The sequence below is a fragment of the Kogia breviceps genome, chromosome 17, assembly GCF_026419965.1.
Source record: "Kogia breviceps isolate mKogBre1 chromosome 17, mKogBre1 haplotype 1, whole genome shotgun sequence".
Classification (NCBI taxonomy): Eukaryota; Metazoa; Chordata; class Mammalia; order Artiodactyla; family Physeteridae; genus Kogia; species Kogia breviceps.
Window position 1 is genome coordinate 34,653,609 of NC_081326.1, and position 27,289 is coordinate 34,680,897.

Sequence of the window (27,289 nt, forward strand, 5' to 3'; positions counted from 1 at the left end):
CTGTCTGTCCATTTTTCTTTTTCTTTTTTTTAGTATAGTTTTTAGTGCTTGCTATCACTGGTGGATTTGTTTTTGGGTTTGGTTGCTCTCTTCTTTATTTTTTATTACTTTTTAATTTTTAAAAATATTTTTTTATTTTAATAACTTTTATTTCATTTTGTTTCATTTTATTTGACATCTTTCTTTTCTTTCTTTCTTTCTTGCTTGCTTGCTTGCTTGCTTTCTCCTTCCTCCCTTCCTTCCTCCCTCCCTCCCTCCCCCTCTCTCTCTCTCTCTCTCACATGTGTGTGTTCTTTCTTTCTTTTCTTTCTCCCTTTTATTCTCAGCTGTGTGGATAACAAGCTCTTGGTGCCCCGGACAGGCATCAGGGCTGTGCCTCTGAGGTGGGAGAGCCAAGTTCAGGACATTGGTCCACCAGAGGCCACACAGCTACAAGTAATATCAAACGGGGAAAATCTCCCAGAGATCTCCATCTCAACGCCACAAAACAGCTCGACTCAACCATCAGCAAGCTACAGTGCTGGACACACTATGCCAAACAACTAGCAAGACAGGAAGAGAATGCCACCCATTAGCAGAGAGGTTGCCTAAAATCATAATAAGGTCAGACATCCCAAAACACACCACCACACATGGACCTGCCCACCAGAAAGACAGGATCCAGCATCATCCACCAGAACACAGGCACTAGTCCCCTCCACTAAGAACTCTACACAACCCACTGAACAAACTTTAGACACTTGGGGCAGACACCAAAAACAATGGGAACTATGAACCTGCAGCCTACGAAAAGGAGACCACAAACACAGTAACTTAAGCAAAATGGGAAGACAGAGAAACACACAGCAGATGAAGGAGCAAGGTATAAACCCAGCAGACCTAACAAATGAAGAAGAAATAGGCAGTCTACCTGAAAAAGAATGCAGAATAATGATAGTAAAGATGATCCAAAATCTTGGAAATACAATGGAGAAAATACAAGAAACGTTTAACAAGGACCTAGAAGAACTAAAGACCAAACAAACAATGATGAACTACACAATAAATGAAATTTAAGATTCTCTAGAAGGGATTAACAGCAGAATAACTGAGGCAGAAGAACGGATAAGTAAACTGGAAGATAAAAAAGTAGAAATAACTACTGCAGAGCAGAATAAAGGAAAAAAAAGGAAAATAACTGAGGATGGCCTCAGAGCCCTCTGGATAACATTAAATGCACCAACATTCGAATTTTAGGGGTCTCAGAAGAAGAAGTGAAAAAGAAAGGGACTGAGAAAATATTTGAAGAGATTATAGTTGAAAACTTCCCTAATATGGGAAATGAAATAGTCATTCAAGTACAGGAAGCACAGAGAGTCCCATAGAGGATAAATCCAAGGAGAAAGACACCAAGACAGATATTATTCAAACAATCAAAAATTAAATTCACAGAAAAAAGATTAAAACCAGCAAAGGAAAAACAAGGGAATCCCCATAAGGTTGACAGCTGATTTTTCAGCAGAAACTCTGCAAGCCAGAAGGGAGTAGCAGGACATATTTAAAGTGATGAAAGGGAAAAATGTACAGCTAAGATTACTCTATACAGCAAGGATCTCATTCAGATTTGATGGAGAAATTAAAACCTTTACAAACAAGCAAAAGCTAAGAGAATTCAGCACCACCAAACCAGCTTTACACCAAATGCTAAAGGAACTTCTCTAGGCAGGAGACACAAGAGAAGGAAAAGACCTACAGTAACAAACCCAAAACAATTAAGAAAATGGTAATAGGAACATACACATTGATAATTGCCTTAAATGTAAATGTATTAAATGCTCCCACCAAGAGAAATAGACTGGATGAATAGATTAAAAAACAAGACCCACATATATGCTGTCTACAAGAGACCCAATTAAGACTTAAGGACACATACAGACTGAAAGTGAGGGGTTGGAGAAAGATATTCCATGCAAATGGAAATCAAAACAAAGCTGGAGTAGCACTTCTCATATCAGACAAAATAGACTTTAAAATAAAGACTATTATAAGAGACAAAGAAGAACACTACATAATGATCAAGGGATCAATCCAAGAATAAGATATAACAATTGTAAATATTTATGCACCCAACATAGGAGCACCTCAATACATAAGGCAAAGGCTAACAGCCATAGAAGGGGAAATCGACAGTAACACAATATACTTGGGGACTTTAACACCCCACTTTCACCATTGGACAGATCATCCAAAATGTAAATAAATAAGGAAACACAAGCTTTAAATGAGACATTAGACAAGATGGACTTAACTGCTACTTTTAAGACATTCTCTCCAAAAGAACAGAATACACTTTCTTCTCAAGTGCTCATGGAACATGCTCCAGGATAGATCATATCTTGGGTGACAAATTAAGCCTTGGTAAATTTAAGAAAATTGAAATCATATCAAGTTTCTTTTCTGACCACAACGCTATGAGACTAGATATCAATTACAGAAAAATATCTGTAAAAAATACAAACACATGGAGGCTAAACTATACACTACTTCATAACCAAGAGATCACTGAAGAAATCAAAGAGGAAATCAAAAATATGTAGAAACAAATGACAATGAAACCACGACTAGCCAAAGCCTATAGGATGGAGCAAAAGCAGTTCTAAGAGGGAAGTTTATAACAATACAATCCTGGCTTAAGAAACAAGAAATGTCTCAAATAAACAACCTAACCTTACACCTAGAACAATTAGAGAAAGAAGAACAAAAAAACCCAAAAGTTAGCAGAAGGCAAGAAATCATAAAGATCAGATCACAAATAAATGAAAAAGAAATGAAGGAAATGATAGCAAATATCAATAAAACTAAAATCTGGTTCTTTGAGAAGATAAACAAAATTGACAAACCATTAGCCAGGCTCATCAAGAATAAAAGGGAGAAGACTCAACTCAAAAGAATTACCAATCAAAAAGGAGAAGTAACAACTGACACAGTAGAAGTACAAAGGATCATGAGAGATTACTGCAAGCAACTATATGCCAATGAAATGGACAACCTGGAAGAAATAGAAAACTTCTTAGAAATGCACAAACTTCCGAGACTGAATCAGGAAGAAATAGAAAATATGAACAGACCAATCACAAGCACTGAATTGACACTGTGATTAAAAATCTTCCAATAGGGCTTCCCTGGTGGTGCAGTGGTTGAGAATCTGCCTGCTAATGCAGGGGACACAGGTTCGAGCCCTGGTCTGGGAAGATCCCACATGCCGTGGTGCAACTAGGCCCGTGAGCCACAACTACTGAGCCTGCGTGTCTGGAGCCTGTGCTCTGCAACAAGAGAGGCCGTGATAGTGAGAGACCTGCACACTGTGATGAAGAGTGGTCTCCACTTGCCACAAGTAGAGAAAGCTCTCACAGAGAAATGAAGACCCAACACAGCAAAAATAAATAATAAATAAAATTAATAAACTCCTACCCTGAACATCTTCTTTAAAAAAAAAAAAAAATCTTCCAGTAAACAAAAGCCCAGGGCCAGATGACTTCACAGACGAATTCTATCAAAGATTTAGAGAAGAGTTTACACCTATTTTTCTCAAACTCTTCCAAAATATAGCAGAGGGAGGAACACCCCGAAACTCATTGTACGAAGCCACCATCACACTGATACCAAAACCAGACAAAGATGTCACAAATAAAGGAAACTACAGGCCAATATCACTGATGAACATAGATGCAAAACTCCTCAACAACATACTAGCAAACAGAATCCAGCAGCACATTAAAAGGATCATACAACATGATCAAGTGAGGTTTATGCCAGGAATTCAAGGATTCTTCAATATACGCAAATCAATCAACGTGATACACCATATTAACAAATTGAAGGGAAAAAAACATATGACCATTTCAATAGATGCAGAGAAAGCTTTTGACAAAATTCAACACTCGTTTATGATAGAAACCCTCCTGAAAGTAGGCATAGAGAGAACTTACCTCAACATAATAAAGGCCATATATGACAAACCCACAGCCAACATCGTCCTCAGTGGTGAAAAACTGAAACCATATCCACTAAGGTCAGGAACAAGACAAGGTTGCCCACTCTCATCACTCTTATTCAACCTAGTTTTGGAAGTTCTAGCCACAGCAATCAGAGAAGAAAAAGAAATAAAAGGAATCCAAATCGGAAAAGAAGTAAAGCTGTCACTTTGCAGATGACATGACACTAAACATACAGAATCCTAAAGATGCTAACATGAAAGTATTAGAGCTAATCAATGAATTCGGTAAAGTAGCAGGATACAAAATTACTGCACAAAAATCTCTTGCATTCGTATACATTAATGATGAAAAATCTGAAAGTGAAATTAAGAAAACACTCCCATTTACCACTGCAAAAAAAGAATAAAATACCTAGGAATAAACCTACCTAAGGAGACAAAAGCCTGTATGCAGAAAATTATAAGAAACTGATGAAAGAAATTAAAGATGATACAAACAGATGGAGAGATATACCATATTCTTGGATTGTAAGAAACAACATTGTGAAAATGACTCTACTACCCAAAGCAATCTACAGATTCAGTGCAATCCCTATCAAACTACCACTGGCATTTTTCACAGAACTGGAAGAAAAAAATTCACAATTTGTATGGAAACACAAAAGACCCCGAATAGCCAAAGCAATCTTGAGAAAAAAAAAAAAACGGAGCTGGAGGAATTAGGCGCCCTGACTTCAGACTATACTACAAAGCTACAGCAATCAAGACAGTATGGTACTGGTACAAAAACAGAAATATAGATCAATGGAACAGAATAGAAAGCCCAGAGATAAACCCACACACATATGGTCACCTTATCTTTGATAAAGGAGGCAAGAATATACAGTGAAGAATAGACCCTCTCTTTAATAAATGGTGCTGGGAAAACTGGACAGGTACATGTAAAAGAATGAAATTAGAACACTCCCTAACACCATACACAAAGTAAACTCAAAATGGATTAAAGACCTAAATGTAAGGCCAGACACTATCAAACTCTCAGAGGAAAACATAGGCAGAACACTCTATGACATAAATCACAGCAAGATCCTTTTTGACCCACCTCCTAGAAAAATGGAAATAAAAAGAAAAATAAACAAATGGGACCTACTGAAACTTAAAAGCTTTTGCACAGAAAAGGAAACAATAAACAAGACAAAAAGACAACCCTCAGAATGGGAGAAAATATTTGCAAATGAAGCAACTGACAAAGGATTAGTCTCTAAAATTTAAGAGCAGCTCATGCAGCTCAATATCAGAAAAACAAACAACCCAATACAAAAATGGGCAGAAGACCTAAGCAGACATTTCTCCAAAGAAGACATACAGATTGCCAACAAACACATGAAAGAATGCTCAACATCATTAATCATTAGAGAAATACAAATCAAAACTATAATGAGATATCATCTCACACCGGTCAGAATGGCCATCATCAAAAAATCTGCAAACAATAAATGCTGGAGAGGGTATGGAGAAAAGGGAAGCCTCTTACACTGTTGGTGGGAATGTAAATTGAGACAGCCACTATGGAGAACAGTATGGACGTTCCTTAAAAAACTAAGAATAGAACTCCCATATTACCCAGCAATCCCCCTACTGGACATATACCCTGAGAAAACCATAATTCAAAAAGAGACATGTACCACAATGTACATTGCAGGTCTATTTACAATAGCCAGGACATAGAAGCAACCTAAGTGTCCATCAACAGATGAATGGGTAAAGAAGATGTGGCACATATATAAAATGGAATATTACTCAGCTGTAAAAAGAAACAAAATTGAGTTATTTATAGTGAGGTGGATGGACCTAGAATCTGTCATACAGAGTGAAGTAAGTCAGAAAGAGAAAAACAAATACTATATGCTAACACATGTATATGGAATCTAAGAAAAAAATAAAAGGTCATGAAGAACCTAGGAGCAAGATGGGAATAGATGCAGACCTACTAGAGAATGGACTTGAGGACATGGGGAGGGTGAAGGGTAAGCTGGGACAAAGTGAAAGAATGGCATGGACATATACACACTACCAAGTGTAAAATAGATAGCTAGTGGGAAGCAGCCACATAGCACAGGGATCCCGATCAGCTCTGTGCTTTGTGACCACCTAGAGGGGTGGGATAGGGAGGGTGGGAGGGATGCAGATGCAAGAGTGAAGAGATATGGGAATATATGTATATGTATAGCTGATTCACTTTGTTATAAAGGAGAAACTAACAAACCATTGTAAAGCAATTATACTCCAACAAAGATGTTCAAAAAAACAAAAAGAAGGAAAGAAGAAAAAGATAAATGGACAGAAACAGAGTAAGTAAAATACGAAAAAATCTGAGTGCACTGCATATAGCAAATGTAAATTTTCTTTGTGAAACTTTTGTTTCAAATATGAGTGTGTGTATGTATATGAACACATATGACTTTTGGGTTGTAAAATAAAATGTACTTTACACTTGGCATCACAGCCAAACGTTTAAAAAGTGTGAAGAGCACTGATTTGAACTATTTATTTTCTCTCTCAGAGCTTCAGATTTGTCAACTATAAGCTGGAAATAAAAATAACAGCAAATAAAAAAAAAAAAAAAACACCTGTAACCATTAATTTCAAACTAAGTAGTATTATTGCTTTAACAAAGAAAAAAATGCTGTAGGTCTTTGAGGAGAAAGACTGTTTAAAACAAAACCTGCCACATAATGAGTCTTTAATAAGTACTTGTTGAATGAACAAATGAATGAATGAATGAATCTTTATATCTTACCAGTTGGGTCTTGGACATCCTATTCGCCGTGATGTGTCCTTACAAATGAGGAGACAATTACAAGGGCATCTAACATACTTCTTCCCTGTTGGGGGGTTTTTGATTGGCTAGATAAGAGAAGAAAATATAAACACAGCAAATTAACCAAAGTACAGATTGCCAAAACTTGTTTGTATATAAAATGGAAATGATTCTTAAAATCTAAGGCTCCCCACAGTGCTACCAAAGTACACATTAAGGAAAAGTGCATCGTAAGTGATTTTTAAAATTTTATTGAAATATAGTTGATTTATAATGCCATGTTAATTTCTGCTGTACAGCAAAATGACTCAGTTATACATATACATATTCTTTTTCATATTCTTTTCCATTATGGTTTATCACAGGATATTGAATATAGTTCCCTGTGCTATAAAATAGGACCTTGTTGTTTATCCATCCTATATATAATAGTTTGCATCTGCTAGTCCCAACCTCCTAATCCTTCCCTCCCCAGTCCCTCTGCCGCTTGGCAGCCACAAGTCTGTTCTCTATGTCTGTGAGTCTGTTTCTGTTTCATAGGTAGTATCATATTTTAGATTCCACATGTAAGTGATATCATATGGTATTTGTCTTTCTCTTTCTGACTTACTTCACTTAGTATGATAATCTCTAGTTGCATCCATATTGCTACAAATGGCATTATTTCATTCTTTTCAATGGCTGAGTAATATTCCATTGTATATACATATATATTTTGTATATATATCACATATTCTTTATCCATTCATCTGTCAATGGACACTTACGTTGTTTCTGTGTCTTGGCTATTGTAAATAGTGCTGCTATGAACATAGAGGTGCATGTACCTTTTCGAACTAAAGTCTTGTCTGGGTATATGCCCAAGAGTAGTATTGCTGGATCATATGGCAACCCTGTTTTCAGTTTTTTGGGGAACCTCCATACTGTTTTCCATAGTGGCTGCACCAATTTACATTCCCACCAACAGTGTACGAGGCTTCCTTTTCCTCCACACTCTCTGTAGCATTTATTATTTGTAGACTTTTTAATGATGGCCATCCTGACCAGTGTGAGGCGATACCTCATTGTAGTTTAGATTTGCATTTCTCTAATAATTAATGATGAATCATAGGTGATTTTAAATAGCTCAAATGTTGGTAAACACTCTATAAAATTTGGGGAACTGTAGAGATTTAATTATGAAGGGCATATTTCAAAATTAGTTTGTATTGGCCTGGAGTTGTTTTCCATTTAAAGTTCATAATACAAGGTCATTTATCTGCCTGGCCAGGGGCAAACATTCACTGAGGGTTCTTACACATGTCTGAGAAAAGCAAGCTCAAAAAGAATAGTAGGGAAAGAGGAGCATATGACAAATTTGAATTTTTCTTAAACTTTACTCACTAGAATACAAGTGATTAATTTTATGGCATCTTTTAGCTTTAAAAAATATATAGCTCCTAATACTAGCATTTCCTTTTTCCTTTAACTTTACAGTAAATTTAGAAGATAGAATAAATAACACCAAAGAAAACACTCCTCTCATTACTAGGACTTAAGCTTGTTAAAGCAAATAAGCTCTGATGCACAGAGAGGAATAGAACACCACTCCTGTGGCATGCTTGCCAAAATGTATAACCTGAATTTAATCACAAGATAACATCAGACAAACCCAAATGAGGAACATTCTACAAAATATCTTACCTGTACTCTTCAAAACTGTCAAGGCAATAGAAGAGAAAGACTAAATTTCAGATTAAGGGAGATTAAAAAAACGTGATCAAATGCAACATGTAATTCTAAATTGACTCCTGGACCAGATTTTTTTTAAATGGAACAATTGGGCAAACATGAATTAAGTCAAAAGATTAAATAACAGTATTGTATCAATGTTAATTTCCTGAATTTGATAACTGTACTGTGATTGTATAAGTGAATGTCCTCTTCTATTTTAGGAAAATTTACACTAAATTTTAGGAAATTTACACTAAAATATTTAGGGGTTGAAGAGCACCATGTCCACAATTACCTTAAAAGGTTTTGAAAAAAATATTTATTTATTTAGAGAGAGAAAGTTATTTTGGTAAAGTGACAATGTTTGTGGAATGTGAGTGAGGGGCCCACATGGGAATTCTCTATACTATGTACTACTATTTTTCTAACTTTCCATAAGTCTGCAACATATTTTTTTTTTACGATTTAAGAATTTTAAGTAAATAACCTTGGTAGCAATATATATATAAGTTAGCAATAAGCCATCTGCAATTTATTAAACTATATTATAGATAAGATCTGACAATCTAAAATTCACAAACATCCAGAATGTATTCCTATATAATCTAAAGTATAAAGAACCAGAATTTGTCTTAATTTCTCTGTATACATATTTTACCATTAAGTAAATGTGTGTTTGGCAAATAAAAAGATTTATTTTTATACAGACATACCTCATTTTACTGTTCTGTGCTTTATTGTGCTTTGCAGATATTGTGCTGTTTTACAAATTGAAGGTTTGTGGCAATCTTGCCTCAAGCAAGTCTATCAGCATCATTTTTCAAATAGCATTTGCTCACCTGTGTCTCTGTGTCACAATTTTGGTAATTCTCACAATTTTGGAATCTTTTTTCATTATTATAATATTTGTTATGTTGATCTGTGATCAGTGATCTTTGATGTTAGTACTGTGATTGTTTTGGAGTGCCACAAATTTTGCCCATATAAGACAGCAAACTTAATTGATGAATGTTGTATCTATTCCGACTGCTCCACCTAGTGACCCCTTCTCTCTCCCTCTCTTTGGGCCTCCCTATTCCCTGAGACACAATATTGAAATTAGGCCAGTTAATAACCCTACAGTAGCCTCTAAGTATTGAAGTGAAAGGAAGAGTCACACATCTGTCACTTTAAATCAAAAGCTAGAAATGATTAAACTTAGTGAGGAAGGCATGTCCAAAGCTGAGACAGGCCAAAGCTAAGCCTCTTGCACAAAACAGCCAAGTTGTAAATGCAAAGGAAAAGTTCCAAAGGAAAGTAAAAGTGCTACTCCAGTGAACATACAAATGATAAGAAAGCAAAACGGTCTTATTGCAGATATGGAGAAAGTTTTAGTGGTCTGGATAGATGATCAAACCAGATACAACATTCCCTTAAGCCAAAGCCTAATCCAGAGCAAGACCCTAACTCTATTCAATTCTATGAAGGCTAACAGGTGACAAAACTGTAGAAGAAAAGTTCGAAGCTAGCAAAGGTTAGTTCATGAAGTTTAAAGAAAGGAGCCATCTCCATAAAATAAAATTGCATGGTGAACTGTCAACGGCCCAGCTTGCAAATTCCAGATATCAGGAGCAGCTCTGAGCTGGGAACTCTAATCCAAACTAATCCAACTCATTACGTGCAAGTCCTCTGCACAAGGTTCCTGAAGCTAGACTGAGGGTGAAATAAGAGGTATAAATTCCATGAAGATAGAGACATTAGCTGTCAATCACATAGAGGGTAAAGGAAAGAAGCTGAATCTGAACCCCAGCAGTCTGCCTCCAGGGCTTGTGTGTTTAACTGCATAACCAACAGTATGTGTCATGCAAAACTGCAGAATTTTTCAATTCCTGTCCAAGATGGCAGCATAGAAGGGCCTTCAGCTTACTTCTCATGAGCAAAGCAAAATCACAACTAACTGTTGAACAACCATCGATTAAGAAGAGTGGAACCTACTAAAAAAGATATTTTACATCCAAAGATATAAGAAGAACCACAATAAGACAGTAGAAGGGGTGCACTCCTGATATAATGAAATTCCATACCCATCCAGGTGTGCGGCCCACCAACTGGAGAACAATTATATCTCAGAAGTTCTCCCATAGGAGTGACAGTTCTGAGCCCCACATCAGGCTCTGCAGCCTGGGGGTCTGGCATTGGAGGAGGAGCCCTCAGACCATTTGGCTTTGAAGGCCAGAAGGGCTTGATTGCAGGAGCTCCCTAGGACTCCTGCAGAGACTTTGAAGACTCAGAAAGAGACTCCACTATCCACCTTGGTAGCCAGGGTAAAAGCAATGACTTCATAGGAGCCTGGGGTAAACCCACCTGCTGGTCTTGAAGGGTATTCTGGGGAGGTGGGAGGGTGGCTGTGGCTCACTCTGGGGACAACAACACTGGTGACAGTGTTACCAGGGGGCATTCATTGGCATGAGCTCTCCTAGAGGCCAACATTTTGGCATCAAGTCCTGGTCCCACCCAACAGCCTGTAGGCTCCAGTGCTGGGATGTCTCAGGCCAAACAACCAACAGGGTGGGAACACAGCTTCACTCATCAGCAGACAGGCTGCCTAAAGAGTTCCTGAGCACACAGCTGTCTCTAGACACACCCCTTGATATGGCCCTGCCCATCAGAAAGCCAAGACCCAGCTCCACCCACCAGTGGGCAGACACTGGTCCCACCCACCAGGAAGCCTGCATAAGCCTCTAGACCAGCCTCACCCACAAGGAGGCAGACATCAGAAGCAAGAAACCAAAATCCAGCAGCCAGTGAAACAGAGTCTACAAACACAGGTCAGAATCTACCCTGGGACCAGCTGGTCCCTGGCCCTCGGTGATGAGAGGGGACTGTACTACTGGGACACACAGGAAATCCCCTACAGATGGCCACTTCTCCAAGGTTGAGAAACATAACTAACCTTCTATATACATAAAAATACAAATAGAATTTTAGACAAAATGAGAAGACAGAGGAATATGTTCCAGACGAAGGAACAAGATAAAACCCCAGAAGAACAACTAAGTGAAGTAGAGATAAGCAAACTACCCAAGAAAGAGTTCAGAGTAATGATAGTAAAGATGATCCAAGAACTCAAGAAAAGAATGGATGCTCAAGCAAGAACTTTTTAACAAAGAGTTAGAAAATATAAAGAACAACCAAACAGAGTTAAAGAATACAAAAATGAAAAACACACTAGAAAGAATCAATAGCAGAATAAATGAGACAGAAGAATAGACAATTGAGCTGGAAGACAGAATGGTGGAAATCACTGCTGTGGAACAGAATAAAGAAAATAGAATGAAAAGAAATAAAGACAGTTTAAGAGATCTCTGGGACAACATCAAATGTACCAACACTTGCAATATTGAGGTCCCAGAAGGAGGGCAGAGACAATGGGCCTGAGAAAATATTTGATGAGATAATAGCTGAAAAATTCCCTAACATTGGAAAGAAAACAGGAACCCAAGTCCATAAAACCACAGAGAGTCCCATACAGGATTAACCCAAGGAGGAACGTGTCAAGACACATAATAACTGAACTGACAAAAGTTACAGATAAAGAGAAAATATTAAAAGCAACAAGGGAAAAGCAATAAATAACATACAAGGGAATCCCCAAAAGACTATCAGCTGATTTTTCAGTGAAAACACTACAGGCCAGAAGGGAGAGGCATGATATATTTAAAGTGATGGAAGGGGAAAAATCTACAACCAAGACACTCTACCCAGCAAGGGTCTCATTCGGATTTGACAGATAAATCAAAAGCTTTACAGACAAGCAAAGTTAAAAGAATTCAGCACCACCACAACCAATTTTACAACAAAAGCTAAAGGAACTTCCCTAGGCAGAAAAGAAAAGCCCACAACTAGAAAAAAGAAAATGATGAAATGGGAAAGCTCACTGGTAAAGGCAAACATAAAGTAAAGGTAGAAAATTATCCACACACAAATATGATATCAAGACAATAATCATAAGAGTAGAGTACAAATGCAGGATATTTGTAATGCATTTAAAATTAAGAGACCAGCAACTTAAAACAATCATGTATATATAGAGAGACTGCAATATCAAAACCTCACAGTAACCACAAATCAAACAACTATAATAGATATACACACTGAAAAGAAAAAGAAATCCAACACTAAAGTTAGTCATCAAATCACAAAAGAAGAGAACAAAAGAGGAAAGGAAGAAAAAAGACCTAACAAAAACAAATCCAAAATAATGAACAAAATGGCAATAAGAACATATATATTGATAAATACCTCAAATGTAAACAGATTAAATGCTCCAACCAAAAGACATACACTGCCTGAATGGATAAAAAACATTGTCTACAACAGAGACCCATATATACATTGTCTACAACAAAGACCCACTTCAGATCTAGGGACATATATACATTGTCTACAACAGAGACCCACTTCAGATCTAGGGACAAATACAGACTGAAAGTGGGGGATGGCAAAAGGTATTCCATGTAAATGGAAGTCAAAAGAAAGATGTAATAGCAATACTCACATCAGACACAATTAGACTTTAAAATAAAGACTGCTACAAGAGACAAAGAAGGACACTACATAATGATCAAGGGATCATTGTAAGAAGAAGATATAACAATTTTAAATATATATTCACCTAACACAGGAGCACTTCAATATATAAGGCATATGCTAACAGCCATAAAAGGAGAAATTGACAGTAACACAATAATAGTGGGAGATTTTAACACCCCAGTTTCATCAATGGACAGATCATCCAGGAAGAAAATCAATAAGGAAGCACAGGCCTTAAATGACACATTAGACCAGATGCACTTAATTGATATCTATAGAGCATTCCATCCAAAAACAGCAGAATACATTATTTTCAAGTGCACATGGAACATTCCCCAGGATAGATCAAATGCTGGGCCACAAAGCAAGACTTGGTAAAGTTAAGAAAATTGAAATCATATCAAGACTCTTTTCCAATCACAACACTATGAGATTAGAAATCAACTACAAGAAAAATACTGCAGAAACCACATATACGTGGAGGCTAAACAATAGGCTACTAAACAACAAATGGATCACTGAAGAAAAAAAGAAGAAATAAAAAAATACCTAGAGATAAATGAAAACGAAGATGCAATGATCTAAAATATATGGGATGCAGCAAAAGCAATTCTAAGAGGGAAGTTTATAGAGATACAAGCTTATCTCAGGAAAAATCTCAAACAAACAACCTAACCTTACACTTAAAGCAACCAGAGAAAGAACAAACAAAACCTTAGTTAGTAGAGGAAAGAAATCAAAGAGATCAGAGCAGAAATAAATGAAATAGAGATGAAGAAACAATAGAAAAGATCAATGAAACTAAAATCTGATTCTTTGAAAAGATAAATAAAATTGATAAACCTTTAGCCAGACTCATCAAGAAAAGAAGGAAGGGGCTTCCCTGGTGGCGCAGTGGTTGAGAGTCCGCCTGCCAATGCAGGGGACACGGGTTCGTGCCCCGGTCCGGGAAGATCCCACATGCCATGGAGCGGCTGGGCCCATGAGCCGTGGCCACTGAGCCTGTGCATCCGGAGCCTGTGCTCCACAGCGGGAGAGGCCACAACAGTGAGAGGCCTGGGTACCGCAAAAAAAAAAAAAGAAAAGAAGGGAGAGAGACCAAATCAATAAAATTAGAAATGAAAAACAGAAGTTACAATGGACACCACAGAAATATAAAGGACCGTAAGAGACTAGTACAAGCAATTATATGCCAAGAAAATGGAAACTTACAAGAAATAGACACATTCTTAGAAAGGTAAAGACTGAACATGGAAGAAATAGAAAATATAAGCAGACCAATTACAACTACTGAAATTGAATCTGTGATTTAAAAACTCCCAACAGACAAAAGTCCAGGACCAGATGGCTTCACAGGCAAATTATATAAAACATTTACAGAAAAGTTAACACTATCCTTCTGAAACTATTCCAAAAAACTGCAGAGGAAAGAACACTTCCAAATATTCTATGAGGCCACCATCACCCTGATTCCAAAACCAGACAAGATACCACAAAAAAAGAAAATTACGTGCCAATATCACTGATGAACTTAGACACAAAAATTCTTAACAAAATATTAGCAAACTGAGTCCAACAATACATTAAAAGGATCATACCCCATGATCAAGTGGGATTTATCACAGGCATGCAGGGATTTTGAATACCCACAAATCAATCACTGTGATACACCTCATGAACAAACTGAAGAATAAAAACCATATGATCATCTCAATAGATGCAGAAAAAGCTTTAGACAAAATTCAACACTGAGTTATGATAAAAACTCTCCAGAAAGTGGGCATAGAGGAAACATACCTCAACATAATAAAGGCCATATATGACAAACGTACAGCTAACATCATACTCAACGGTGAATGCATTTCCTCTAAGACCAGGAACAAGACAAGGATGTCCACTCTCATCAGTTTTTTTTCAACATAGTTTTGGAAGTCCTAGCTGTGGCAATCAGAGAAGAAAAAGAAAGAAAAGGAATCCAAATTGGAAAGGAAGAAGTAAAACTGTTACTGCAGATGACATGATACTATACAAAGAAAATCCTAGATATGCTACCAAAAAACTATCAGAGCTTGTTAATGAATTCGGTGAAGTTGCAGGATACAGAATTAAAACACAGAAATCTGTTGAATTTTTATACACTAACAATGAAAAATCAGAAGAGAAATTAAGGAAACAATCCCATTTACCATTGAATCAAAAGGAATAAAATACCTAGGCATAAACCTATCTAAGGAGACCAAAGACCTGTACTCTGAAAACTCTAAGATACTAAGGAAAGAAATCAAAGATGACACAGACAGATGGAAAGATATACCATGTTCTTGGATTAGAAGAATTTATATTTTCAAAATGACTATACTGCCCAAGGCAATCTACAGGTTCAATGCAATCCCCATCAAATTACCAATGGCATTTTTCACAAAACTAGAACAAAACATTTTAAAATTTGTATGGAAACATAAAAGGCCCCAAATAGTCAAACAAATCTTGAGAAAGAAAAATAGAGCTGGAGGAATCAGGCTTCCTGAATTCAGAGTATACTACAAAGTTATGGTAATCAAGACAGTATGGTACTGGCACAGAAACAGAAATTTAGATCAATAGAACAGGATAGAAAGCACAGAAATAAACCCATGCACCTATGGTCAATTAATCTATGACAAAGGAGGCAAGAGTATACAACAGAGGAAAGACTGTCTCCTCAATAAATGGTGCTTGGAAAACTGGACAGCTACATGTAAAAAAAAAAAAAAAAAAAAATGAAATTAGGACATTCTTTAACACCATACAGAAAAATAAACTCAAAATGGATTAAAGATCTCAATGTAACAATAGATACTATAAAACTCTTAGAGGAAAACATAGGCAGCACACTCTGACATAAATTGCAGACATATCTTTTCTGAGCTGACTCTTAGAGTAATGGAAATAAAAACAAAAATAAACAAATGAGACCTAATTAAACTTAAAAACTTTTGCACAGCATAGGAAATCATAGACAAAATTAAAAGACAACCCACAGAATGGGAGATAATATTTGCAAATGATGAAACAGACAAGGGATTAGTCTCCAAAATTTATAAACAGCTCATGTGGCTCAATATCAAAAAACAAACAACCCAATTAAGAAATGGGCAAAAGACCTAAATAGACATTTCTCCACAAAAGACATACAGATGGCCAAGAGGCACATGAAAAGATGCTCAACATCACTAATTATTAGAGAAATGCAAGTCAAAACTACAATGAGATATCACCCCACACACATCAGAATGGCCATCATCAAAAAGACTACAAATAATAAATGCTGGCGAGGGTGTGGAGAAAAAACCCTTCTACACTGTTAATGGGAATGTAAATTGGTGCAGCCACTATGGAGAACAGTATGGAGATTCCCTTAAAACTAAAAGTAGAGCTACCACATGATCCTGCAATCCCACCCCTGGGCATATATCCAGAGGAAACTATAATTTGGAAAGATACTTGAACCCCAATGTTCATTTCAGCACTATTTACAACAGCCAAGACATGGAAGTAATCTAATTGTCCATCAGATGACAGATGAGTGGATAAAGAAGATGTGGTATATTGGAATGGAATGTTACTCAGCCATTAAAAAGAATGAAATAATGCCATTTGCAGCAACATGGATGGCCCTAGAGATTATCATACTAAAGTGAATGAGTCAGACAGAGAAAGACCCATAGCATATAATATTGCTTACATGTGGAATCTAAAAAAAAAAAGAACTTATATACAAAATATAATTAGACCCACAGACATAGAAAACAAACTTATGGTGTCCAAAGTGGAAGCGGGGATGAGGGATAAATGAGGAGTTTGGGATTAACATACACATACATACTAATCATAAAATAGATAACCAACCAGGACCAACTATATAGCACAGGAAACTATATTCAATATTTTGTAATAACCTATAAGGTAAATGAATCCAAAAAGGAATATATATGTGTGTGTGTGTGTGTGTGTACATATGAATCACTTTGCTGTACACCTGAAACTAACACAACATTGTAAATCAACTATACTTCAATTAAAAAAAATTGCAAGGTTGAATTGCAAGTTCTGATGTTGAAGCTGTAGCAAGTTATTCAGAAAATCTAGCTAAGCTAATTAAGAAAGGTGGCTACACTAAATATTTTCAATGTAGATGAAAAGCCTTTTAGTGGAAGAAAATGCCATCTAGGACCTTCATAGTTAAAGAGGAGAAGTCAATGTCTGGCTTCAAAGCTTCAAAGGACAGGCTGACTCCCTTGTTAGGGGCTGATGCAGCTGGTGACTTTAAGTTGAAGCTAATGTTCATTTACCATTCTGAAAATCCTAGGGCCCTTAAAGAATTATGCTAAACTACTCTGCCACTACACTATAAATAGAGAAACAAAGTCTGGATGACAGCACATCTGTTTACAATATGGTTTACTGAGCATTTTAAGGCCACTGTTGAGACCTACCACTGAGAAAAAAAAATTCCTTTCAAAATATTACTGCTCATTGATAACACATCTGATGACCAGGAGCTCTTATGGAGATATACAATGAGATTAATGTTTTCACGCCTGCTAATACAACATTCATTCTGCAGCCCATGGATCAAGGAGTAATTTTGACTTTCAGGTTGCATTTTTTATGAAATAGATTTCATAAGGCTGCCATAGATAGTGACCCCTCTGATAGATCTCTGCAAAGTAAACTGAAAACCTTCTGGAAAGGATTCACCATTCTAGATGCATTAAGAACATTCGTGATTCATGGGAAGAAGTCAAAATACCAAAATTAACAGGAGTTTGAAGAAGTTGATTCTAACCCTCACGGATGACTTTGAGGTGTTCAATTTCAGTGGAGGAAGAAAATGCAGAAGTGGTGGAAATAGCAGGAGAACTAGAATTAGAAGTGGAACCTGAAGATGTGATGGAATTGCTGCAATCTGATGATAAAACTTTAATGGATAAGGAGTTGTTTTTTATGGATAAGCAAAGAAAGTTGGTTTATTGACATGTAATCTATTCCTGGTGAAGATGCTGTGAAGATTGTTAAAACGACAACAAAGTATTTAGAATATTACATAAATTTAGTTGATAAAGCAGCCACAGGATTTGAAAGGATCGACTCCAATTTTGCAAGAAGTTCTACTGTGGGTAAAATGCTACCGAACTGCCTTGTGTGTTACAGAGAAATTGTTCATGAAAGGAAGAATTGATTGATGCAGTGAACTTCACTGTTGTCTTATTTTAAGTAATTACCACAGACACCCCAACCTTCAGCAAGCACCTCCATGATCAGTCAGCAGCCATCAAAAGGGAGTCAAGATGCTTCACCAGCAAAAAGATTATGACTTGCTGAAGGCTCAGATGATGGTTAGCATTTTTTAGCAATAAAGTATTTTTTAATTAAGATATATTCTCTTTTTAGATATAATGCTATTGCACACTTACAGAATAGCGTAAACATAACTTTTATTTGCAATGGAAAACAAAAAATTTGTGTGATTTGCTTTATTGCAATATTTGCTTTATTGCAGTAGTCTGGAACTGAACCTGTAATGTCTCTGAGGTAGCCTGTATTTTATTCCCACCATACTTCTAGACCTCAATTCTCTCATTTGTAAAACAAGATGATTGAACTGGAAGATTTCAAGCACTGGTCTTCAATGCCAGGCCACACCATGTCATGTCCAGTCTACAGTAAAACGATGGGGATGTGGGCAGCAGGGGAGATGACATTGTTTATATGCATAAGTTTTAATAGTCTTACTTGGTAAAATAAGCTTATATGTTCCAGGAACTGTGCCAGGCACTTTACCTCTGTATTCCCAACAGCAACCCTAAGAGGTAGGTATTATTACTATTATACCTCTTTACACGAAGAACCACAGTTTAGAGAAGTCGCCAAGGTTATATAGCTACTAAGTGGCAGATTCAAACCCCAATCTATTAGTCTCCAAATCTAAGACTCAATCAAGTATGCAGCCAACTAGCTCCAATCTTTCTCCATGACTTCTCAAATTTTCCATTAACTAGTCATAGATATTGCTTCTCCTTTTAACCTTAAATTCTGTGTCTTCCAAGCGTTGCTAATATTTGTCCATATTCTTTTTCTCTCTCTCTCATATACAGACACACACACACAGACACACAGACACACAACACACACCTTACTTCCCCTTCCTAATTCTATCTACTGAAGTAAAAAGGATATTTATTAACCTTGATTTTTTTGATTTGTTATGTTTTATTTCTTTCAATCTCCACAGGAATGTCCAGTTCCTGTTAAAGGTGGCTACCCAACAGAATAGATACACTGACATCCTGTTTTAGGTAACATGAGGAGAATGAGTAACAGTTAAATTGAGTAGGAAACAGTGATAGTGAACATAAGAGAACTGTTCTCTTGGGCCCTGGTCCACTATATCTGTCTATTATATCTGTTCTTTTCAACGTAGAATTTCTCCAAAGAAAGTGCCAGTTGCCTAACACCTACCTCTTCATTCATAAATTTAAGATCACATTACATTGTAAACATTAGCAGGTCATATGTTACAGCATTCCTCAAAGGCTTTTTTTTTCAATTTTTTCTTCCCTTGTTATGTTACTAATTCCATACAAGGCAATCTGATTAAATACTATTCATATTCTCTAGAATATTCACAATTATTTACATTTCTTTACTTAACAGAAGTAGTAATGATATAAAAATTTCAGTACTATTTTCTTTATGTCCAAAAGTAGCTAGCAATATTATTTGTAGCCAAATTTTATTGACCCTATATGAACTCATCACTTCTAAGTAACCAGCTTGAGGCTGCTGGCTAAATCCATAATGCCTTTGAGATTCTTGCATAATTGACCTACTCTGTTCTATTTATTTCCACATGTAAATATAAAGCTTTAAATCTCCTTTCTTTCTTCTCATTAAAGAACAAAGTTTGTATGGGTGAAGGAAGAGGTGAAAAAATTCAACACTAATGCCAAATCCAAGGAAGCCTTTAAGACACTGGTATTTTTTTTTTTAATTGCTATTTGTGTCTAACAATTCTTATTTGTTTGCCAACTCTAAAAGGAGCACTAAGGAAGTTGATATTAATTAAATTTACTATTTAAGTGTTCAACTGAAAAAGAAAATAGTTAGTTTTGTAGGTATCACCTATTTACACAATAAAGTTCTCTAAAAGATGTCCCTTATAGAAAAAGTATTTACAATGATATATATTGCTTCTTCATGACTTAAGGTTTTAGCTTATGACTTTTCCATAAAACATATAATAAAGCCCCCAGTAATCATCTTTCAGGGTTCTTAGAGATACAATAATAATTGGCTGACTTTTTTTTAGGCTTTTGCTAAAGAGGAAAAACTACAAATACCAAAAATTAAATTAATATTTAATTTCAAATTTTGAGACAGGTTGAAATTTTAAAAATAAAGCCTAACCATGAAAGTAGAAATATATTTCATTTAACCAGTATACTCTTTACCAGTTTATCACTTAAAACTGTAAAAATCTTACTTAAAATTTAGTTGCTCTTCCCAAAGTTCAGTAAAAAAATATGCCCTTCAAGCTTTTTTGAATATTTCACTGAATTAATATCAAATAAATGGAATAATATACCAAGCTGTTAATAAACACTTCGACACAAATGTCAATAATAAATGTACAATCACGAAAGCCAAAAAAAACTATACCAACATCCTACAGATATAAAACAAGTTTAAATAATTTTCCACATAATAAGTACAAAGTCCACATTTGTAGTGAACTTCAGTATATTTCATTTTAGTGAAAATCAGAATGGATTTCATTGAGATGTGGATAGACACTGAAGATAATTGTAAATAACTGTCCATGGTCAGTCTCATTTTAGAAAGTAAAGAGCCAAATGGCATTACATTTAAATTCATCATGAAATGTTCATAATGGAGTTAGCTTTAAACACCTGGAGGCATCCTTGTATGATAAAAGAGAAATAGCCAGAGGGAAGAAAGAAAGGATAAAAAAATGGCCATTTCGGTATCCAGCCCACATCTACTTGTAAGTAACATTATTGGAGTACTTTTTTAGGGAGAAAATGTCAGATAATAATTTCTGCTTTTATTAATGAAAATCTCCACTTACCGTAGCTTCATTGCAAACTGTGCACTTAACCACATGCTGGTGAAGCTTGCCATCCAAATTGATGAGAGACTGGCACACGCGGCAGTTTATTACTGGAATGCCACTGGCATCTGGACTGGCAATGGCTGTGTACGGAGGTGGGAGTTCCGCTGAAAAGATATTAGCCACTGAATCAGAGTTTCAGAGAATATTATGGCTGGTTTGAGCAAATAAGCAATAGAAGTAAAGTAGGAAAACCATCAAAATTTCTCCTGTTCTTTATGTTTTTAAAGCTGGCCAACATAATATAGTTTCAGAGCAGAAACACATATAGGACTATATTGTGAAGTAGAATAATTCTTAGCTCCTAAAATCCAAATCACACATGCCTAGGTTTACACCTTTTATTAACCTATCCTCAAAATATTCACTCCATTTCTACGTGCAAATTCATAGAGTTTGGAATAGGAAGGTGATAATTTATGCCTAAAGTAAAAATCTTACACTAATGATCTGACTCCCAAGAAACAGAAATAGTCAATGAGGACAAAGCTTTAAAATCACTTACATATATACACATACATAAATTGTGTAGTTGTCATGCTCTGTTTATACTACAACCAGTATAATAACTGCTGAGTATGACAAGTACAAAATAGGGTTTTGGTGGTAGTCAAGGAGAGACAAAAACAAACCCAGGAAAACTAAACTTATCAACATGGAACATGTTCTAATTATAATGGAATTATGCTAATTTCAGACAAAAAACAAGAATGAAGTAAATTTAACAATTTTTGTCTCAAACTTTCACCTAACATTAAAAATCTAGAAAATGTATCAAAGTATTTATGGTTATAAAATATATTGCCTGGGATTTAATATAAAAACTCCAAGAAAAAAATGGGTTAATAGATGCTACAAGAGTAGCAAAATATCTATATTTATGAATATAAAGACACAGAAGGTCATTTTGCTCTTACTACTTTTGTGTACATTTGAAAATTCTGAGAATACAAAGATACACACACACACACACACACACACACACACACACACACTGCTTTTTGAGAGTCCTTAAGTCAACTGATTGGGTGATTGGGTAGAGGGTAGAAGCCCAATTTCAGAATTGTGTTCATCTACCAGAAGTATATATTTGTTACAAAAGTTAGAGAAAAAGAATCTAGATATACTATTCCAGAATGGGACTTCTAAAGGGGACTGTCTAGCCTCATTTTGTAGATATCTTAATTACAGGAATAGGAGCTCCTTTCAAGGTAAGATTTTGTCATAGGCCATCTAGAAAAGGCTACACCTCAACACATGATTGAATCCCCACTAAAGAGAACTGAGAGTTCAAGGGGCTACTGTGACACTATAAAATACAATAACAATACCTAATCATTAAAAGAGCTATTTTTGAAATAGAGATTTTTCTATCCACTGGATTAGATTCTGAACTCTATGATAGTCTGAAATGAGTTAGAGCACAGCACATTATGGTATGTTTAAAATCCACATATTACCACTTGGCATCCTTGGGGTATATCATGTAGAGCTTTTAGACTTGCAAAGAATTAGCAATAGTGTTATCCATTCAAATATTCATAATAAACCAAATTTCTGCAGCAGTTAAGGCTCTGAAAGAGGCCACATTGAAATGACAATGTGCACACATCCCTGGAAGTCTTATACCAGAACACTGCCAAACACTGAATTTTAAAAGAAGCTATAGATGTCTAAATTATAAAAATAGTTTTATAATTTATAAAACTATAAATTAGGTACATGAAAAGCTGCTCAACATCACTAATTATTAGAGAAATACAAATCAAAACTACAATGAGATATCACCTCACACCAGTTAGAATGGGCATCATCAGAAAAATCTATAAACAACAAATACTGGAGAGGTTGTGGAGAAAAGGGAACCCTCTTGCACTGTTGGTGGGAATGTAAATTGATACAGCCACTATGGAGAACAGTATGGAGGTTCCTTAAAAAACTAAAAATAGAATTACCATATGACCCAGCAATCTCACTACTGGGCATATACCCAGAAAAAGCGATAATTCAAAAAGACACATGTGCCCCAATGTTCAATTGCAGCACTATTTACAATGGCCAGGTCATGGAGGCAACCTAAATGCCCATCGACAGACGAATGGATAAAGAAGATGTGATACATATATACAATGGAATATTACTCAGCCATAAAAAGGAATGAAACTGGGTCATTTGTAGAGCCATGGACGGCCATAGAGACTCTCATACAGAGTGAAGTAAGTCAAAAAAAGAGAAAAACAAATACCATATATTAACGCATATATGTGGAATCTAGAAAAATGGTACAGGTGAACCTGTTTGCAAGGCAGAAATAGAGAAACAGATGTAGAGAACAAATGTATGGACACCAAGGGTGGTGGGGGTGGGATGAATTGGGAGACTGGGATTGACATATATACACTAATATGTATAAAACAGATAAGTAATAAGAACGTGCTGTATAAAAAAATAATAAATAAAATTCAAAAAACCAAAAAAATAGTTTTAAATCCTTGAAAGAATTTAAGGTTGATGCAGAATGACCTGTAATGTATTAATCAAGAAGAAAAAACAGGTTAAAGGATCAATGTGTCAAAATACATTTGAGCCTGTGCAATTTGCAGATTACTTTATCAGATTTCAGTAAAGAAAGTATTGTTCTGGGAAAAAGCATATACTTTATCAGATCTCAGTAAAGAAGGTATTTTTCTGGGAAAAAGCATACACACGTCACTGGAAATTCAAGACACACTGCCTATTGTGTGTGATAATAAATATTTTTTTACATAATTATTAGCAATAGCATTATTAATAAAAGTTTCTTCTTTTGCCTTTTCCTTGAGTTATAAAGTAACATAAAGTAGGTCTCCCATTAATTCCAGGTTTCCACCTTACATAGTGTGATAGAAAAGAAATTTAAAGACAAGATAATTTCACAAAGAAAAGAACGGCATTGAGGGTGAGGGGAAGAGGCCACACATTGCAGCTACACTCCAACAGGCAAAAGTTTTGCTCAGTGGAATCTCCTAAAGATTTTAATGGTTGATCTTATTTGGTTCTGATACATTTGAAGTGTATCAGAACCAACAAAACCCTGTGAACTTTTCCTCTAAGATTTGTACTATATAATTTTTAACCTGTAAAAAAAGAAAAGCTTTCAATGAAAAAAATATGCCAGAATCTTCTGGAGGCTTGGGAAGTGGAAGGAGAGGGAAAGAATGAGTGAGGATTAGAAGTCTAAAATGGGAGAGACTATAAGCTCCATGAGGCCAAGGTCATGTTTTGTTTGTTCAGGACTGATACAGCACTTGTTATAGTGCTTGGTCTATGACAGGTGCTCACTAAATATTTATTGAATGGATGATGGATGAATAAATGAATGAATAATTGAATCACTGAAACTTATCAGGCTCATCTATTTCTCCTGGGAAAATGATACTAAGTATATTACCACTACTGTCCTTGAAGAGGAGCTAGGGTCCTAGCAGGTGAGTACAGCATGACTGAAAAAATGACTCTCTTCTATATATAGAATACCCTCTCCAAATCATGCACTGAGAGAGGGAAGTGGACAGGGGACACTGGCCTGGCCCACCAGATAAGTACAATCAATCCAAGAGATCAATAGAATGACAGATGTTGCAGCCTAACTGCTCAACTAAACAGTGCTTTCAGGACTATAATTTCAATTTTCTATCCATTAATTACTTTAGCACTAAACTGATTTAGAGATATTTCTTGTACTTTTATCCCAAGGAAACCTTGACTTACAACTCCATCTCCTCTTGTAAAGGACTTGTAATTCCATAAATTTATTTCACTGCCAGTAAACCTGCAATAATTAGCAACTTAGATTGTTCATTTTGTCTCTTTTCACTTTATAACAGTCAACAGATCATCACTATTATACCTATTTTAAATTTCTGCCCTGGATAAAAAGGCCACTGTAATCTCAGAACTTGGGATCACTGGATATTAAGAGTCACAAAAGTTCTTCATTTTGGAACAGTCTTACTTGTTATTTAAACAATGACCATTTTCTCTATGGGGTTTGCATAAGTGAAAAATCTTTTTTCTCCATGTGAGCAGCATTTGTTAGACCAGTAGTCCTCAAACCTGAAAAAACCCCTCAAAGTTCCAGAATTATACAGTGTTAGAAATTCAAGCAATCTTAGTCTAGTATTTAGTCTAATTTCTTCATTTTATGGAAGAGAAAACTGAAGACCAGAGATTCTGACTTCTTAGTAGACTTTTATACAGCACTTCAGCAAAGCCAAGAGCTGACTCTTCTCCCAGAGGTCACTCCATAATGACAGCTGCCTCTCTTAAGGAATAATTATTTAATATAGGGAAAAGATATAAGGACTAATGGGGATTCTGCAAAAACACTTAGATAAGAATCAGATCTGAGTTAAAGGGGACTAGGAGGAGGAGAAGGAAGAGTCAGGGAAAATGAAAATTAGAACATAATATGAAGAAAGAATTAGTTCATGATAAAAAATTCACAGAAAAACTGAGACTCGTAAAAGAGACAAGACAAAATAACAGATCACAAGGCATACATAATGGTCTTCCTTAAAACACTCAAAAGGAACCATTATTATTCTATAAACCCACAAGTGATCAAATTACACTTTCCCATCATAAACATCAACCTAATTTATCTATTTTATGCCCCAAAGCCCCTCTTTCCTGCTAATGCATCCTGGTGTAATAATCCATACTTCATTTTTTACCAGATATACCCAAATATAGCATTTTAAAGGTTGAAAATGTTTTGCTGGATAGCTCTGATCTTTATTATCTCACTTATTCCTTTATAAATCTCTGCAGTGACAATATTTTCCAGTTTAATTCACTTACTTCACTAATACAGTCTTATATGCAGTCCTTCTGGCCCTTGACAAAGATGTACCAAAACTGAAAAATGACATCAGATTAAAATGAGAGATAATTTAGAACACTATGATTATAGGATGAGCAAGAAAAGTATACAGGACCAGCCTGTGAGGAAAGCTCTGGCTTTTTCTCCTCCATAGGATTTTTGTGGAGAGTATGGTTAGGGACAGGTTGCGCTTGGCTTTTATGGGATATCTACTTCCTGTGTAAAACCTCTCCAGTCTAGTTCAACACAGAGAAAGGGAAGACCACCTTCTGTTCCTCCCCTCTCTGAAACCAAAGAAATAAAACTATTCCAGGAGACTCTTGGATTCTTCTAGAACCATTATACCCTCATAAGGAACCATCTGGCTAAAGTCAGTTTGGAAGGTAAATGTGCCAGCTACTAGGCTACTGACTCTCAGCTCCAAATCCACCTTTCTATGCTTTGTCATGCTGGAGCTAAAACTCTCCAAATCACATTTTTTCTTTGCCAGCTGGCTGCAGGTTATGTTTTGTTAATAGGAGGTGATAAACAGAACCTGCAAGGTTGAAAGAAGAAGAAGGGATTGTAGCCCTTTCTCCAGGTGTACAAAATCTTTCCCCAGGGCTCAGAGACATCATCACCAGTGGGCTGGTCCCTCTGAGAAGTCACGTTTCAGTTATGTTCCTCTAAATTACTAAATTTTAATAATTCCAATCTCTTCCCTTTGTTCTCACAGCCCTAGAGGTAATAGCTGCTTCCTGCATTTAATACCTATTTGATAAGTTAGAGTAATATCTTTACCTTTTAGTTACCTACTTAACAACTTTATACCAAATTAATTCTTTCTGTTATATTATATTGTTTTGTTTCTATCTTCAGGTCTTAACTGTTATAAAACTCATAGCAGGTGTAATCCCGGGAAACAGACCCTCAAAAATGGGACTGGAGGGCTTCCCTGGTGGCGCAGTGGTTGAGAATCCGCCTGCCGATGCAGGGGTCACGGGTTCGTGCCCTGGTCCGGGAAGATCCCACATGCCGCGGAGCAACTAAGCCCGTGAGCCATGGCCGCTAGGCCTGCGCGTCCGGAGCCTGTGCTCCGCAACCGGAGAGGCCACAGCAGTGAGAGGCCCGCATACCGCAAAAAAAAAAAAAAAAAAAGGGACTGGAGAAATGGGTTGGTCATGCCTTGGG

At 36.2% G+C, this 27,289-nt stretch overlaps 1 protein-coding gene across 1 annotated transcript in view; it reads right to left on the reverse strand.

Moving 5' to 3' along the window:
• Positions 1-27,289, reverse strand: part of PIP4P2 (phosphatidylinositol-4,5-bisphosphate 4-phosphatase 2) — an 85,213-nt gene that overhangs the window by 41,182 nt on the left and 16,742 nt on the right. Inside the window, exons 2-3 of the mRNA XM_059043479.2 lie at positions 21,214-21,362; positions 6,777-6,883 (exon numbers count right to left, since the gene is read on the reverse strand). Coding sequence (XP_058899462.1) covers positions 6,777-6,883; positions 21,214-21,362 — 256 coding nt within the window. The remainder of the gene's footprint in view (positions 1-6,776; positions 6,884-21,213; positions 21,363-27,289) is intronic.